This window comes from Melitaea cinxia, chromosome 2, assembly GCF_905220565.1.
Source record: "Melitaea cinxia chromosome 2, ilMelCinx1.1, whole genome shotgun sequence".
Classification (NCBI taxonomy): domain Eukaryota; kingdom Metazoa; phylum Arthropoda; class Insecta; order Lepidoptera; family Nymphalidae; genus Melitaea; species Melitaea cinxia.
In genome coordinates this window covers 4,812,871-4,830,152 of record NC_059395.1, presented here as the reverse complement: position 1 = coordinate 4,830,152, position 17,282 = coordinate 4,812,871, and the positions used below count along the sequence as shown (strand labels likewise).

Genomic DNA, 17,282 nt, shown 5'->3' with positions numbered 1-17,282 from the left:
TTTACCATCACAAGCCGACAGTTTTATTACGATATGAATGAACTGATCACAATTTATATTCGACTTTATATTCAAGATGATTTATGTTGATACTACAATAGCACTAATTTTATATGAGCGAACAATATCGTAATCCCCGATGAAACTCCCTGCTTTATTCAATAATTTTATCGTCTTCACTCATCAAAAAAGATCAAGTGATTTTAAAAATCTGATGATATCCTGAATTTAGTAAAAATAGTAAAGTTAAATCTGTTGCTCGATTCTATCGTCCCGAGCTTACTTGTAATTGCCACTTTAGCGAGTCCTTTGGCCACTTTGTTGGAAGACAGATGTTCATTTGTGCAAAACCGAGACTATTTTCTACCAGTGATAGTCCTCTGTATTTCGTTGTGTCTGTACTTCACTAGCCTTATAATATCGTAGCGCAGTACTCGTTTCACGTGTGTTTGCAATTTTTTATTTCACACAAAACAATTGATAACTCATCAATATTAAAAGAAATAGTTTATTGAATGTTATAGTTGAATGCATACTGACAATTGACTAATTTGACAACTGGGTTGACAACGACATTTCCAGAAGCATCACAAATGCATTGCCAACTCTGTTCTCGACCCTTCCCAGGAGCTCTGGCTTCCTTGCTTACACACAGAAACACAACATTGGACAGGAGTAGTGTTATTTGCTTATGATCTTCTCTAAGGTTGTGGTTGTTTCCTATAATTGGGCTGTTCCAGTCTTGGTGGAAGATATTTCTTGCTGTTTCCTAATTCAATAAAATGTTTTGATTTTTTGAAAGGCTTAACCAACAGGGTATTAAATTTTTGTTGAAGTGTTTTTATCTAATGTCACTTTCACATCAACAAAATAGACAAGTGTTTATCAATTTTGTATATACAGCGTCAATCGACAACCCTATAATTATACCTTTTGACAATTTGAAGCAAAGTAAATATCATTAGTATTACTTCAGTAAATTTTGTAGTAAAAAATATGTGCCCTACATTTACACTACCATTTACTACATTAATTATCCTTTGAAAAAACCACAAACAAGTTGACAAAGAAGAAGTATGTGGTTAAGTCAAGTTAACCGTGCTACGCTCATCAGGATTGTTGTACCTTGGATTTGAATGAAAAAAATGTCGTTACAGATGTCTATAGGAAAGAAAATCACAGTTATCAATGTGGTTTAAATAAATGAAAAAATAAATGCACCCTTATCTGGCGATATAATCAAACGTCACATTCAGGCATAGAACATTAATCCTTATTGTGATAAATTTCTTCACTCCCTCAAAGTGATTTTATTTTTTTTACAGTCATATAGCTATTAAAGGCTTTAGGGCGTAATAAATATCTGCAGTTAACGACGATTTTTGCGATCTTGTCGTCTCATCCAATCGTCATTTATTACCGCTAACAGAATATTTTATAATGACGCATTTTTCATACTAATGACCATCAGTAACAGGCGTCATCATTAAACTGAATAATTTCATATGGAATATTATTATATATAATAATAATAAAACTATACAAGTCTAAAAAGTTATCTCTAGCTCGCAACAGCTTATCACAGTCTAGACAAATAATTTTATTTTTCTATATTACATTGTATCTTTGAGTTTACATGTAGTGTTGATTACTCGTGATCAATATTTGTATGGGTTGTTCAGGTATTTGACATGTTCTAGGCAATTTTTTTTGAGTTGTATGTATTTCCAGATCTTCGACGCGTGATTTATATTTTGCTAGAGGCTGTTCAGGATTTAGACTTGTGAAAGTTTTTGATGATACGTGCAAAGTGTGAATCTGAGAGAGTCTTGCTTATTTTACTACGTCAGCTTCATTTCATATGCATATGGGTTATAAAATTGCATTATGACTGGTTTGTTGTCTTAGTTAACAGCGAACCTGATTTCCTCTCAGGGACCCTAGTTTGAGTAAATAAAAAAAGTTGAATATAAACCTAAAGCACATGTGTAAAATACCTACCTTAAAACCATTGTAAGTCAAAAGGTTTTTGTTCTAAATAATAAAATAAAACAAAAAATTATATTTATTCATACCTTACGTCCACGTTACAATTTCCACAGATTTTCGACATTCGACGAGCAAACGAATGACGTAATGACAAATTTATCGAAACCCTTCGTCAAAATAATCGTATTTGGCATTTTGTATTAAAAAAAAAATATCGAAAGATAAAAAAAGTTATCAAACGAATTCCTCGCTAAGATTGGAAATCTTGTCCTCGTAGTTGCTATTCATTAGTCAATGATCACATAAAAATAATATTTGTACACTTTCAGCCTTTTAGATAGAATCGTAAATACCCACATTACCATCGGTTTCGGAAATAAATAGCGCCACATATTGCTTTCATAATTTCATTTTATTGCTGTCTTTTATTTATTTAAAATTACAACCATTTTTATATAATTTATGGTAAAAATACATCAAATGCGTTTAATATCAATACTACAGAACAAATAGGCTTACTGTAGTTTAGAAACTACAAAATTAAAATTGTATTTTGAAATACATACTTTTAACTCTTATACTCAGTTACTAATGCACTACTCAACAAATCGTTATTTGGTGTAATGAAGGTAAAACTGTATATATCAGCGTACAAAAAAATAATAATAATACGTAGATAAACTTAGAAATTCAAGTCGATTTTATTCTTTTTTTGTATTACTAGTTACAATTACAAAGAAACTATGAATTAAATTTGCTGAAGTATAATTTTATTTACCTTAAAATAATAGAAAATATTCTATTATCTACTTCCTATGATAAACAACAGATGCAAGTACGAAATTTATCATTCTATAAATTTTAGAAAGCAATAAAACACTAACGTCTTACAGAACTAAAATAATAGAAATAGTTATAACGATACTATGATATGGATTAATACATTAAGCTATTTAATAACTTAATTCTTTGGAATGTCAAATATTTTTGGCGGAAATTTATAACTTCATTATTTAACTTAGCTTCGTAATTCAATAAACAGGTGGGCGAACGTTGGTAGTGAAGCTTCCAATTATGTTGCCAGGTGGATAGTAATGCGCTACCACATAAATCTGTCCTTCTTTTGTTTTCGAAATACCCACGCCTAATTCCTTACTACCTTCCCAAACAACTTGCGAAAAATGTCCCGAACTTAAATCATCGGGTTCTCGACCGAATGTGTGGTTTTTTATTTCACTATACCATTTATCCACAGGATCTTTACCAGAAATCGTGAAAGATGAGTCAGAAGACCAAGCGTAAAATATGTTTTCGCCATATTCATTTTGGTCACTGTGTTCTACTCTTCCCTTCTTCGAAAGAGCCTTAGCCCATTCTTCTGCGTTCTTACATAGTTTTTTGTTAAGTTCTAATGGTGGCACTCGATGTTTTTTTCTGTAATCATTATGAGCTTGTAAAAATTCTTCTTCGAATTTCTCTGTTGAAATCGAGAATGATTTGATTTTGGTAACCAGTTCTGTAGCGTATTCGCTGAGGTTTTTGCTACTTCGAGAAGAAGGTGATGGTGGTCCGGAACTATTATTTCTAGTAAAAGGTATCTCTAGATTGTTATTAGATTCCCGGGTAGAACTAGATGAACTATAACTATAGGTAGATTTAAATTGAAAAGCTCCTGGTGGGAGAACGTTTTTCATAAAGTGACCGCTATAATTTCCAGGAGGGTAGTAATTGGCTACCACGTATAATTTTCCAGATTTACTTTTAGCATGACCAATGCCAAGTTCCTTTGTATCTTTCCAAACGATTTGAGTAAAATGGCCACAAGTTAATACTTCTGGCTCTTTACCGAAGGAATAGTCATTAATCTCGCTGTACCATCTATCTACGCAATCTTTTGCTTTTATTTTCGTATTAGGATCTGGTGACCATCCGCAGTATACACTCTCTCCATAAGCTTGATTAAGACTATAGGACATACTATCATTCTTTGCCAGTTCTTCTGCCCATTTTTGACTTATTTTACAGATGTCCTTATTTAGAACTAGCGGTGGTACTCCATGTTCTCTTCTGTATTCATTGTGTACCTCTAACGCTTCGTTCTCGAAATCGTTTGTTTTCGATCGGAAAAGTTTACTCTGAAACAGAAAAGAACTAATATTAGTGTTATAATTATATAAAAAAAGAAAACAATATGTAGAATAATCTTGGTCAGTGGACTCACGTCAATTTTTAGAAATTTTAAGGCTAGCTATTAAGTAAAGTAAGTAGTAAGTTTTTTAAAGTTGCAGTGAAGTACCGATGCATGTTTAAATGAAAAAAAATATGGAATGACAAAAGTACGGGCATTATAAGCTCGTGGATATATCACTTACATAAAAATAAAAATAAAAATATTACTGTTTCATATTTTGGGATTATTTCATGGATTGTCGGTTTTTTGTGAGTATATATATTCTGAAATGCATTCAACTTATAATAACTTATAATTGAAAAAAAATCATAAATCTATGTGTCAATATAAAAGCTTTGTGGTTCAAATAATAAATGAATACACCCTACCCTTATCAACAGATTTATCAATGACTAACACACTAACGTTTCCGGTTTCATGAGTAAGAACATATCGCTGAAAATCATAAAATAATATTTTTATTTATTGGCCGATAACTTTTTTCCTATAGGAGTGTTATTTGCTTATTTGTTACATATTATATTTTCTTTCAATCACATCTATGAAAATGAAAATTAATCGCTAAATGAATTGCTTAGCGCAAAACACGCGAGCAATTGAACCGATTCTTGTAAATTATTTTTCTAAAGTTGTTGTTGATTGTTATAACTTTATTTTAATTATTCATTTTTCATTTTCGTACAGTCGCTGTGTTAGCCAGTCTATAAATCAGAACAATAAATATATATGTACCATGTATTTTTAACGTTTTAACGTGTTAAATATATTAATGTACTGCTGATGTATCTTAGTAAATGAATGGATACCCATATCATAACGAAGAAAGATTTGACTTTTTTTATTGTTTGTTTATTATCAAAAAAATCAAAACATCTGGACTGATTTTGAAAACTCTTTCACCAGAATAACTCTATGTTGTTACTGAGTAAACTATTAATATTACATTAGCTGACCACGCAAACGTTGTTTTGCCATATCTGTCCCCTTAATCCCTTATAAGTTAGGGGTATGAAAAATAGATGTTGGTCGATTCTCAGACCTACTCGATATGCACAGAAAATTTCATAAAAAATCGGTCCAGTCGTTTCGAAGGAGTATTGTAACTAACATTGTGACACGAGAATTTTATATATAAGACTAGTTGACGCTGTAGATGTTTTCCTGCCCGGACTAGCAGCTTCCGCATTTGATTGCTAACATAACGACGCCAGCACCAACAATTGTGTTTTCCAACCACCCAAGATCAAAACAGTTTAAGAGCAGTTTGGTGACAATAGCACATAGACGACTATATACATATGCTAGCTGACCCCGCAAACGTTGTTTTGCCAAGGATTTCTTTCAGACTCGAATAAACTATTTGGGGTATGAGATCAGTGCAGACGGTATACGCCCTGGGGTAGCTAAAATTCAGGCGGTAATTGATTTTCCCATACCTAAAAACGTTCACGAGGTTCGACAGTTTGTTGGGCTCACTAGCTATTTCCGATGTTTTATTCACAATTTTTCAGTGATAGCAAAACCTCTGACGAATCTTACAAAAAGGAATGCTGTGTGGTGTTTTGATGAGCCACAGATAAAGGCTTTCAATGAATTAAAATCTAAATTAACCACCAGACCCGTTTTAGCATTATATGATCCCCAGGCCGAATTAGAAATTCATACAGATGCTAGTAAAATCGGTATAGGCGCCATATTAATGCAACGTATAAATTTAGAGACTTTCCGCCCTATAGCATATTACAGTCGTCAGACCACATCAGATGAAAGCAAACTACACTCGTATGAGTTAGAGACTCTGGCAGTAGTTTGTGCTTTAATTCGATTCAGAGTCTATGTTTTAGGAAAAACGTTTAAAGTTGTTACGGACTGTGCCGCTATACGTAGCACAATGACTAAAAAGGATTTGATTCCTAGAGTAGCTCGCTGGTACTTAACTATGCAAGAATATGATTTCACAGTAGAGCATAGAGATGGGGCTAAAATGAGTCACGTTGATGCCTTATCGCGCAATCCCAGTACGTCTGAATCGAAGGTCGTGGTAGACGTTGTCGATGTTTTAGCAATAGATGATGATGCGTGGCTGAGTACAGTGCAGGAACAGGACTCAGAGATACAAAGAATAATTAGCATCCTAAATGATCCAGACACTAAAGATATAGTCGATATTCATAAGAACTATACAACCTTCTCAATCCCCCCCCCCCTCCTATAACTTAGGGGAATAAAAAATAGATGTTGGCCGATTCTCAGACCTACCCGATATGTACACAAAATTTCATGAGAATCGGTCAAGCCGTTTCGGAGGAATTTAACTACAAACACCGCGACACGAAAATTTTATATAATAGATTAATATTTTAACGAGAAATCTGAACAGCCAAAATCATGTAAATCATGCGTGCGAAATCACGATCGCAAAGCCTTAGATTCTATAAACCATATTGTACATATATACTATATAACTAAGGTTAAAGTGTATAAGAGTTATTATCATTCAATTAAAGTACGCAAATACCAAATAAAAAATCAAACAAAATACAATTACTTACTACGGTTATAAACTTATATGTTTTCTTACGTAGGAGTACAAAACCCTGTGTACAATGTTTGAAAAGAGTAAAAATGTCCCTATAAATATGCGTACGGTTGTTTGAGATTATTGGAATTTATACCTCGATGTCTGGTACAAGAACATATATATATATATATATATATATAAATCCCATATATAAATTTAGAATATTTTTTTATTATGTTTTTACAGTTTTTAAATATTAGTCACTATAATAATTATTCCAAATTATGAATCACATCATATTTTCCGTTAGCGATAAGAGCTGTGATAAATTCGTGTTTTATAATGCTTACGTGATGTTTATGATGTTTTGTTTTTAAAGTAAAACTTTTGGTAATTAGAAACAAAAATATACGCTATATATATGAATATTATTTTTATAGTTTCTAAAATAATTATATGTGAATAAAACAAAAAATTACAGAAAACCAAATACTATAGATCTCTTCTTAGCGATAGTTATATAACAAAAAGGAAAAAAAATAAGAGAACAAGTTGGTGTAGCCGTCATACAATATCTGTCTGTTGCAGTAATGTTCGTGGTTTCTTAGTATGGCAAACATTGGATTTCGTGTGTATTTAGGACCAACCATTGACGCGTTATTGTAACGTTTGTATATTATTCCATGACACACATCTAGAGCGATAATCTGATTTTTGGGAGTTCCGTGTACCATCAAATTACCCATGTTCATATTCAGGACTGAATTTTGTCGGGCGTCATACAAAATGCGTAGAAAATGGTTATTTTAAAAATTATTTTTAATATTGAATTATAATTATTTTCGCCTGTAAACGTTTGATACTAAGGCATTTGTATAGGAAAAAAGCACTTCAAGTATGAACTGAGTTGCACATATGTTCATAAAAATTTATTACATATAATAATAATTTTTATTTTATATAAGAAATGTATTGTTATAAGGATGAATTCCTATGGATTACTTGTTCCATTAATAACTTCGAACATTTTCCTCAACAATTTGCTGTAGGATAAAAAAAAAGCAACATTTCTTTTAGACACACTGCGAAAGAGCGGCACTTATCGTCCTTCCTTATCCATCCATGGACGCAAAGTGGATAAACAAAACTTTCCAGCCATTTCATCCTACGCACTATTAGCTTACCTACACATTTGCTAACAAACACCGCGTTTAATTACTTTCGCGAAACATAATATATAAAAAAAACGAGTGTACTTTAAACCACACGATTGAAGTAAAACTTCTTTGACTCCTTCAGTAATAACTAAACTCACCCGATCACACTTTTCGTAACGCTCTCGTCACGCATTCACCAGCTTACTCCCCAAATCAAGCGTGCCTAAAGAAGTTTTACTTCATCTATATAATAAAAATGAATTTCTAGATATGTTTTAAATAAAACTCGTGAATGGCTGGATTAAATCGCTTAATTATTTTTTTAAGTTTTCTAAAACACTCTAGAAGGTTCTTATGTATAAGAAAATTTACCTCGAAATTTGAATCTCAACTTTATACGTTTGACAGTTCGCAAGAAATGGCAACTTCTATCGAGTCGGCTAGGAGTTTTAAAATTTTAACGTTTCCTAGAATGTTTTAATTTTCCAAGCAATTTTATTAATTGATCATTCCAAAGAACCTTTTATAAAATCTTAAAATACTTATAAAAAGAAAGCTTGATCAAGCCATTTTCGAGTTTGCGCTTAGGAATATATTTCACCTATTCAATTTGATTAATTAGTGCATGGTAAATACCCGGTGGTACCTAATAGCCGGTTATGGAGTACAGTTCGGAATATTATACCTTAGATTCAAATACATAATAATGTAGAGTGAGAGTATGAAGGTATGAAGCCACGCGTCTCTGTAGTTACTAAACAAGTGTGTAAGACCTTTAACATGACATTGTCAGCGTTTGTATACACAACCCATAACACGCCTACTTATGCCTGCTACAAACCGAGGAAATTTCTATTAAACTCTGAAAATACTCTTTCTGCTTCAAAACGCGATGTGACAACTTGTATATTGCTTATAATGCAAATGAATGTGGGATAATTGAATTACTTTTGTAGAACATTTTAATTTTTCGTTAATATGTAAGTGTATTTTTTTCGTTTATATTTTGTTAGTCGTTTTTGAATACGATATAGTATTGGATGGTATAATTTTGTTTTATATAATAATAATTTCTAAATTTTACTTGTCAAAATATATTGCAATAGTCAATAGTGATTACTTGAGTTACGAAAATATAAAAATACATTTTAAAAATATTTTCCTAGATAAACATTTGTTTTGGGCTGAAATTAAGCATAATCTGACGTCCAACTGAAGGATATTTAGAAAATTTATCATAATTTTAAAAGCCAGTATTATTATCAGCCTCATTATTATTATTATGTTGTAGTATGTATATGTATATTGCATGATGTTATGAATATTATTTAATTAGGTTTTTATTTTCAAGAATCTGTATGATATCTACATTACTGCACTTTCTTAGCCTGCTATGTAACATTAGTTCAACTACCACAGGTTGGCTGGAAGAGATCTCTCCTAGAGATAAGTCCACCGTTGCCAACTAAATTTGTATACAAATAACTGTAATTTTTTTTTAAAGTGCAATAAAGAATATATATTATTTTATGTGACTATTGTGACAAACAAACGTACGGCTCCACTGATGGGAAGCGGTTACAGTAGCCTTTGGATGCATGCAATATCAGAAGTATTTAAGTTTACCGACCCTGTACCCCTGGCCCTCCCCAGAAACCACAGAAGCTACAGAATTACAAAATTGAGAGCAGTATTATGTAGCTCTGGTTTTCAATAAGGTTGAGGTACCTCCCTAGATGTGCTGCTCCAGATTTTCATCTTAATAAAAATCCTCGATGTGAAATTACCATTTATAACAAAACACCGTATGTATACTAATAGATAGTTATAATTATGTCAAATAGCACTAATTAAAATTAAATTAAATGGCCGCATTTATTAGTTTTATTATAATTATTATTATTCTTTAACCACTTAATGTTATTTATTTTCCTTTCCAATTATATTCACATGTATAATCTATTATTTATATAGCTTAATGTCATGTTTTATATTAGTATTTAATATCGTGTGTACTTTACTTTTATTACTTTAGAAAAACAGTGCACTGTAAAACTATTAATTGTTTTTGCTGCACTGATTATCACATAAATTTTATCTATTTATTTCTGTAAATAAATAAATAAATAATTATAAAATCTTAACTCTAACTCCGACACCATTTCAACGTCAATCGAATTTGTGTTCACTATATTTCACACAAAAAAATTGTATCTCAACTCAACATGTAAAAAAATAAATTAACAGAGATTCATATCTAAAAACGTGTAATATTATATATTCAAGTATGTCATGGTCTAAATATTTTGTTTTTAAACTATTAACCTCCTGGACTCGGCGATCTTGAATAATTGTGATATGGTCGAGTACGGACGGTTCTCCGCGCTATTAATTAAGGATAAAGTGGAACGGGCGATTGCACTAATCTGTTATATTACGGGAACTAGCTAGAGAACGTACGCTAAAATACAGCTCAGCGTAATACAAACCAAATTCTGTAACTTGCTGATAGCTGAAAGCAAAAGTTGTGCAATTAATGCTGTTACGTAGCAATGCTGACTTTAGTAAGCAAAGCTTGAAATATATTGAATATGGAGGTTGAATGAATTCGTTGATTTGGTTTGAAGGATTTTAATGATACCAAAAGAGCACAGGTGATTTTGCTAATGTTACGTGGATTAGAGAATATATAAATTACGAGTACTAATACAAGGAAAGTAGTAGGTATAATTTAAAGATATGCTGGTACTAACTAGTTATATATTCATTATTAAAAAAAGAAATGCGTGGCTGCATAACTTACCATAATAATAATGTTTAGCGATTGAATTGGCAACCAATCATTAATTGATATTTTGTGTAATATAGTTTTATTGAAATGAAGCAATAATTTTGGGGCCTTTGTGTAATTATCACTAATTTTATACACAATTTTAGCTAACAGTAATAATTAGTCTCTGGGGCATTGATACTGTTTGACAATTAAAATGTAATCGTTATAATACAGTCACTAGAATTATGATACTTTGAAACAGTTTTTATATACTTATTTATTATGTAGAACTATTTAATTATCATTTACTTTGTTGTGATGTTATATTTAGCAGTCGATATTAGTGGAACCTATTGTTATCTGTGGATCTGAATAAAGTTAACGAAACCATTCGAAAAAAGGGTGGCATATAAACCTTTTTTCGTCATCGTCACTTACTTTGTGTGCGTATTTCAACTACCGACATAAAATTAATATTTCAAAGTCGAAAGAATGTCTACAATCATTGAATGTACAAAAAAGAAAAACAAAATGAACTTTTAATACATTACATTAAAGTGTAACTAGATCGCAGCAAAGGGTATGTATAATATGTAATATGATGAAAACGAAAAGTTTGTTTAGTTGAACTTAGCTCGATATATGTACAAAGAATTCTATACAAACAAAAATAAATCCACGAAATATGTCTAAACGCATAACTTTCGCGCCACTGCACCAAATTGAATAATTTCATATGCGTTTATTATTGTCAGAACAAGGTTAATACATAAGAAAATAAGCAAAATCCATTACGAAAAATAACTTGAAGTTTGCCATGTCAGGTAGTATCATAGTAAAATACTGAAATGGAGAATTATCAACATGTTATGAGAGTCGGCAAAATTGACAACATTCAAACAAAGAGGTTCAAACCACGAAAAATCTAAAAAAAAAACGGTACCAATTTCCACGGATAGCTGCAACTGCATTTTGCAATTTTCTGACTTATTTTACGAACATTACTTTTTATCTTAACTTCTAGTCAAAGTGAAACCAAATTATAAACAGTGTGTGTCAGCTCCGATACACGACTGGAGTTTACTCCTTCAGATCGACTGTCTAAATAGGCACAAAAAAGGCTACTAGTCTAAGAAAAAGGTTATTACCACATCAAATGGTAAATAAACGAATCGTCGTAAAGATGGAGCACAAAATGTAACGAGATCAATCGTTGAGTAGATTATACTCCTCATATTTTTTTTTCATACCGGATGCCTTATTGAAAATCGATTATTAAAGAGTAAACTCCAAAAATGAATTGGAGTACCTACATTATTAATACCGAACATAGTAGCGATAATGTGTAAATATTGAAATAAGTATTTCGTATGTCTCATTAATTAAATTAATATTAAAAATTCGGTAACAAACAAGAGTTCGCGCCTAATTAGACAGTTTCTAAAAAAAAGTTTTTCATTATCAATCTATACGCTTCAGCCTGTAATATCCCACTACTGGGCGTAGGCCTCTTTCCCCATGTAGGAGAAGGATCAGAGCTTAATCCACCGCGCTGCTCCAATGCGGGTTGGCGCATATATTCCCTACTATGAGTAACGATCACTATCAGGTGTACATGATAACAACCGGGACCGACGGCTTAACGTGCTCTCCGAGACACGGTGGGGAGACTCACAAGGACTACACAAACACCCAGACCACGGCAAACACCTCTATGGCCAACACAAATGTTTGTCATGTGCAGGGATCGAACCCGCAACCGCCAGCGCAACAGGTACAATCCATGGCTGTAACCGTTGCGCCAACGCGGCGTCAATCTACACCGTTTTCTTGTAATACCTAACTTAGCTAGATCTTGTACGATATATAATTACACAAACATTTCTATTAGCCATACAAGTGTTTCCCGTTGTCTGGGGATTGGTGCTTGTGTATTGCGTATGTTTCCGGACCCGATAGGAGAAAATCTTAGTTAGGGGTGTTGAGTGTAAAGCGTTTATTTTTTATTTATTTCTTTCAATAATATCGGTAGTACTCGGTAATGATATTCAATTATTGACATTGGCCATCAAAACGAGTAAAATATTCGAGTATTCAAATCGCGTATAACGTTAATGATGTAGATTTACTTGACAAATTCCTGCTTACGGATGCGTAATCATTTGAATAAAATTTGGCTCAATGAATTTATCATTAAAATTTTAATATCTCAATTATAAGGTCAATTAATAGTATTTAAAAAAATTTAAACAAGATTGAGGTAAAGTTTATTTACAAATAACAACAGTAACAACTAAAATATTACTATTTTATTTAAAACGCTCCACTTGACCAATCAAAATGAAACGAGACCGGAAACTTACTGGAGGCCCTTGTGTCCGAATTTTTATAAAAATTTAAATTAAATTAAATAAAAATCATTAATATAGTTTATCATGATCATAAATCACTTTTGAGTATGTAGTCATCTTAAAACTTTTGTTTAGTTATATTAATGTAGATTCGACTAAATAAAACTGGCACCTTATCAATTACACTGTAAAATTACCAATGTATAATTCTACCCATTAAACTCTAACTTGTAAAATGTATACAAATTTTATGAAACGTTAAAAAATATAACGTTACAGTAAAGATTATTTTTGTAACAAAAATGTCTTAATTTTTCGTGGAAGACGACATAAAAACAAAAAGACGCCGTTCTTATGAGTGAACGTTGGACTTTTATACTTTTTGCTACATATGTTTGACCCATGTGGTTTTGTTTTTTGTTTTTATTGGTATAATTATTTCATTTAATGCTTATATTTATAGGTATATATACCAATAAATAAAACTGGAGCGTCTGTTTGTAATATTAAAATAACCACTTTTTGCTAAATGGATGTATACACGGTACATATACCAAAATGACATTTGTTTCCATTTTTGTCTGTCTGTCTGTCTGTTTGTTTCTGGCTAAGCTGAAACGGCTAGACCAATTTTGACGGGACTTTCAGTGGTGGATAGCTGATATAGTAAGGAGTAACTTAGGCTACTTTTATTTTAGAAATTTATTTATTTTATAGCTCTGACAACTAAACAAAAACTGGTTACCAGCCGCTGGTAAACCGTTACCTTGGCCGTATGAGTGCTTACAGCACTAGTGAGAAGCGCTTTTTCGACTCTTCGACGCTATCAACCCATTGTATCCTCAGGAACGGTATCTACCTTACTTATCAACGAGTGCTGTGTGGCTACGGCACTAAAGAATTTAGCCACCCCCTCTCTTCCCGTGGGTGTCGTAAGAGGCGACTAAGGGATAACAAGGTTCCACAACCACCTTGGAACTTAAGAAGCCGACCGATGGCGGGATAGCCATCCAACTGCTGGCTTTGAAATACACAGGCCAAAGACGGGCAGCAGCGTCTTCGGTGCGACAAAGCCAGTACTGCGGTCACCAACCCGCCTGCCCAGCGTGGTGACTATGGGCAAAACACATGAGTTCACGTTATTTTTGGCGTAAACTTGTGGAGGCCTATGTCCAGCAGTGGACTGTACAGGCTGTAATGATGATATCACACGAACAAAATACTACTAGTAGAATAATATTATTTGGTTGTGATTTTCTGTAAGGTACGAGCCCCGACTGGACTGATTCAGATTTTGAGAAACACGAGGAGTAAATCTCTGATGATGACGAAGCTGATATACACACTCTTTTATTGAATTCGATGGGAATTCTATACAATTGTGTTAAGAACTGTTGATAAGTAATTAGACTTAATTTGAATTTTATATATAATTTTTAATATTTCTTAATTATTGAAAATCTGTTAGGTTTTTTAATTGGTTGAACTGAATAAACCAAGAAACTTCGTAGTGCTTGAAAAACGAGAATAGAGTTGAAGCCTAAGCCACCACACTACTCTAATTCATATTGGCATATATTTTCCCTGCTTCTGTAGTAGCTTCCGCTGTCAAGTGTCTATAATAACAATATATGCAAATAAAAATAGAACTTCGAGTAGTAATTGAACTTCTGACAATTGGTGCTAAGACAGTTATAAAAACCGCTGCTACTACACCTGAATGGATGTATGATTTTTGATATCAGCATAGATCAAGTAAAAAAAGGTAGATAACGCACCTAGAACAGAAAACTGAAGCCACTTTTTTAAAGATGTGTGAGTGAGTGAAGTGTTGACACGTTTTAAAAAAAGTCCCTAAAATTTTTATTAAACAATTAATTTAATATAGGTAAAATGGGTATGTGAAAATAAAAACCTGTTTATAGTTTTAAATAAATTTACTAAAAATAAAACAAAAAATCGGTAGAATAATAAAAAAATATATTCGTAAGATAATCGTATATATGGACACTTCCTATCCCCTCTGTTTATCTGTTTTCAGTTTGCAGTCGGTTTTTTTTAACTATTTTTCTTAAACCTAGAATCCTTTATGTTGTATAAGTTTTTTAAATTTTTGTCGCTTAGAACTCAGAGTCATCGTCATTGTTGTATTTTACTAATATGATGTAGTCTTATGTTCAAATATTTTTCAATCACTAATCGTATTAAATTGACTTTATGCGCATGGCCAGCATAATCGTGGTCATTTTCTCAGTCTTACAGCCGCTACCCATTCACCTCTTATTAAAATATTCGTTGGAAACCTAAAACCATGAAATTTGATAGTAAAATATGGGTACCTAGTTTACTCAAAAATTGTAAAAAGTTAAAACATAAAACAAACGAGTTAATAATTCATAAATATATTTTGATTTTTTTTATTTTCAATTTATGTAACACAAAATAACACGAGAAAAAAAAACAATAACTATGTCTACTTTTTACTTAATTATTTTTCTGATTGCGTACAATTTACTTACCCACATTTTGGGGTATTGATAAAAAGAACTACTGGCAACACTCCCGTGGTACGTCATTTCGTGACATTGAAATTATAAGTTCCGAATAACCTCAATATTATTTTGGAATAACAATAAATTTAAAGTTTTATATGTACTTACGTGTGAAACGATATTCCTTCAGATTTTTTGTTTACTTTGGTATTGTTTTTGCACCATTTGATCACACAAGACGGCATTTTATAAGCAAAGTTACTGTATGAAGCCTCGTGACATACTAACGAAAATGAGCGTAGTTTGATGCATATGTGTGCGTGAGCGCGTGTATTTACTTGAAGGAGCCGAGTTTTGTGGCTTCACTAACAACAAAGGCCGTGCATTATCTACTTTTTTTTACTATATCTATGGATATCAGTAAAACATAGTTATAACAACGTACAATCACGTGAAATTCTCTCACATTACTTAATAGTAATATCAATTTAAAATAACAGAAAATCATTATTAACAGATACCGCGTATCAATTTTAAAGATAAGAAATAAAATAATGATGTAGCTTTTGAAAAACAATATAAATTAAATCGGAATCAGATTTTTTTTAAATATTTAATTGATAGTACTTAAAGTTGTAGTAAGTGTTGTGCCGATTCAGTCAAGCAAAATTCTAATATAATAAACGTTTCTAAAACTTATACTATTTCTTAATAAGAGAGTCAATGAAGTTTGTAATTAATGGGAAAAAAAATAAAAACCTTATTTCAAATGGTAATGTGATCAATAATATCAATGAAAACGTATTGAACATACCATTTTGTCTCCCTATCGAAGTATTTCTCAATTTAAACCGACGTCCTGTTATCACCGTATCACTTATAATCCTGACCAATTCATGCACCGCACTTCTCCATCCTTTGATATACGAATGCTACTACAATTATGAAATTTGCGGTGTTATCACAATATTTCTGTCTCTCTTCAATTTCATATGTTAGAACGAGAACGATGTTTGCGATAAAATTGTACGAGTCCTATCAGAGATTGTGGATTTCTATAGAGCTGTTCGATTATGTGAATTGTAATTTTTAAAAAAAATTGTTGTTCTATAAAAACGTATTTTTTTAATGCGGGTTTTTTAGAACGTCGCAAACAACGCGTTGTCGGTTGTGGTTCAAAGCAACTGAATGTGATTTGGTAAGAGAACAATGGTGTGATTGTAGTCATGTTATTAGCCCGGAATTCCGGAAAATGAAACATCGCTTGACACAAATAACTTACAAAAAAAAATTAAAAGTCACGAAAATTGATACGACACGTAGCAAAAAATCTTCGATACGACTCATTTCTGTTATTATTTTTTTAAGTTACGTTCATGCTATTTTAGTTGTAACAATGTTTTAATACGGATCAAATTACCTTACACGTATATATAATTTATGAAATTATGTTTTTTATGCACTTTTTATACTCACTAGCTTTCAAGTCCGTTAAGTAATACGTAATGTTAATATCATTTGCGAACCAAAACCGTTATATTTGTAATGAATGATAATTTTCTCACGATAGACTGCTGTCGTATTTCTAAAAAAAAAACATCATTTTATTTTGGTAACATGATTATATTTACCGCTTGTTGGTTAACTTGGTTTTTCAGACACTAATAATATCAGAATAAAATGCCTATATGTGCACTATCATTTACACTACATATATAATTAGATAAAACTTCAAATTGTAGCAGTAAATAAAAATCGTATCACATAACATAATTATAGTCTCACATACAAATCTATACACACATTAA

General features: G+C 31.9%; 1 protein-coding gene across 1 annotated transcript; it reads right to left on the bottom strand.

Annotated features, from left to right (window-relative positions):
* Positions 1 to 2,047: 2,047 nt before the first annotated feature.
* Positions 2,048 to 16,405, bottom strand: LOC123663200 (protein PRY1-like). The gene is made up of 2 exons (XM_045597900.1): positions 16,289 to 16,405; positions 2,048 to 4,124 (listed from the first exon to the last, which is right to left on the bottom strand). The coding sequence occupies exons 1-2, from the start codon at positions 16,289 to 16,291 to the stop codon at positions 3,021 to 3,023; spliced, it is 1,107 nt and encodes a 368-aa protein (XP_045453856.1). The 5' UTR covers positions 16,292 to 16,405; the 3' UTR covers positions 2,048 to 3,020.
* Positions 16,406 to 17,282: the final 877 nt, after the last annotated feature.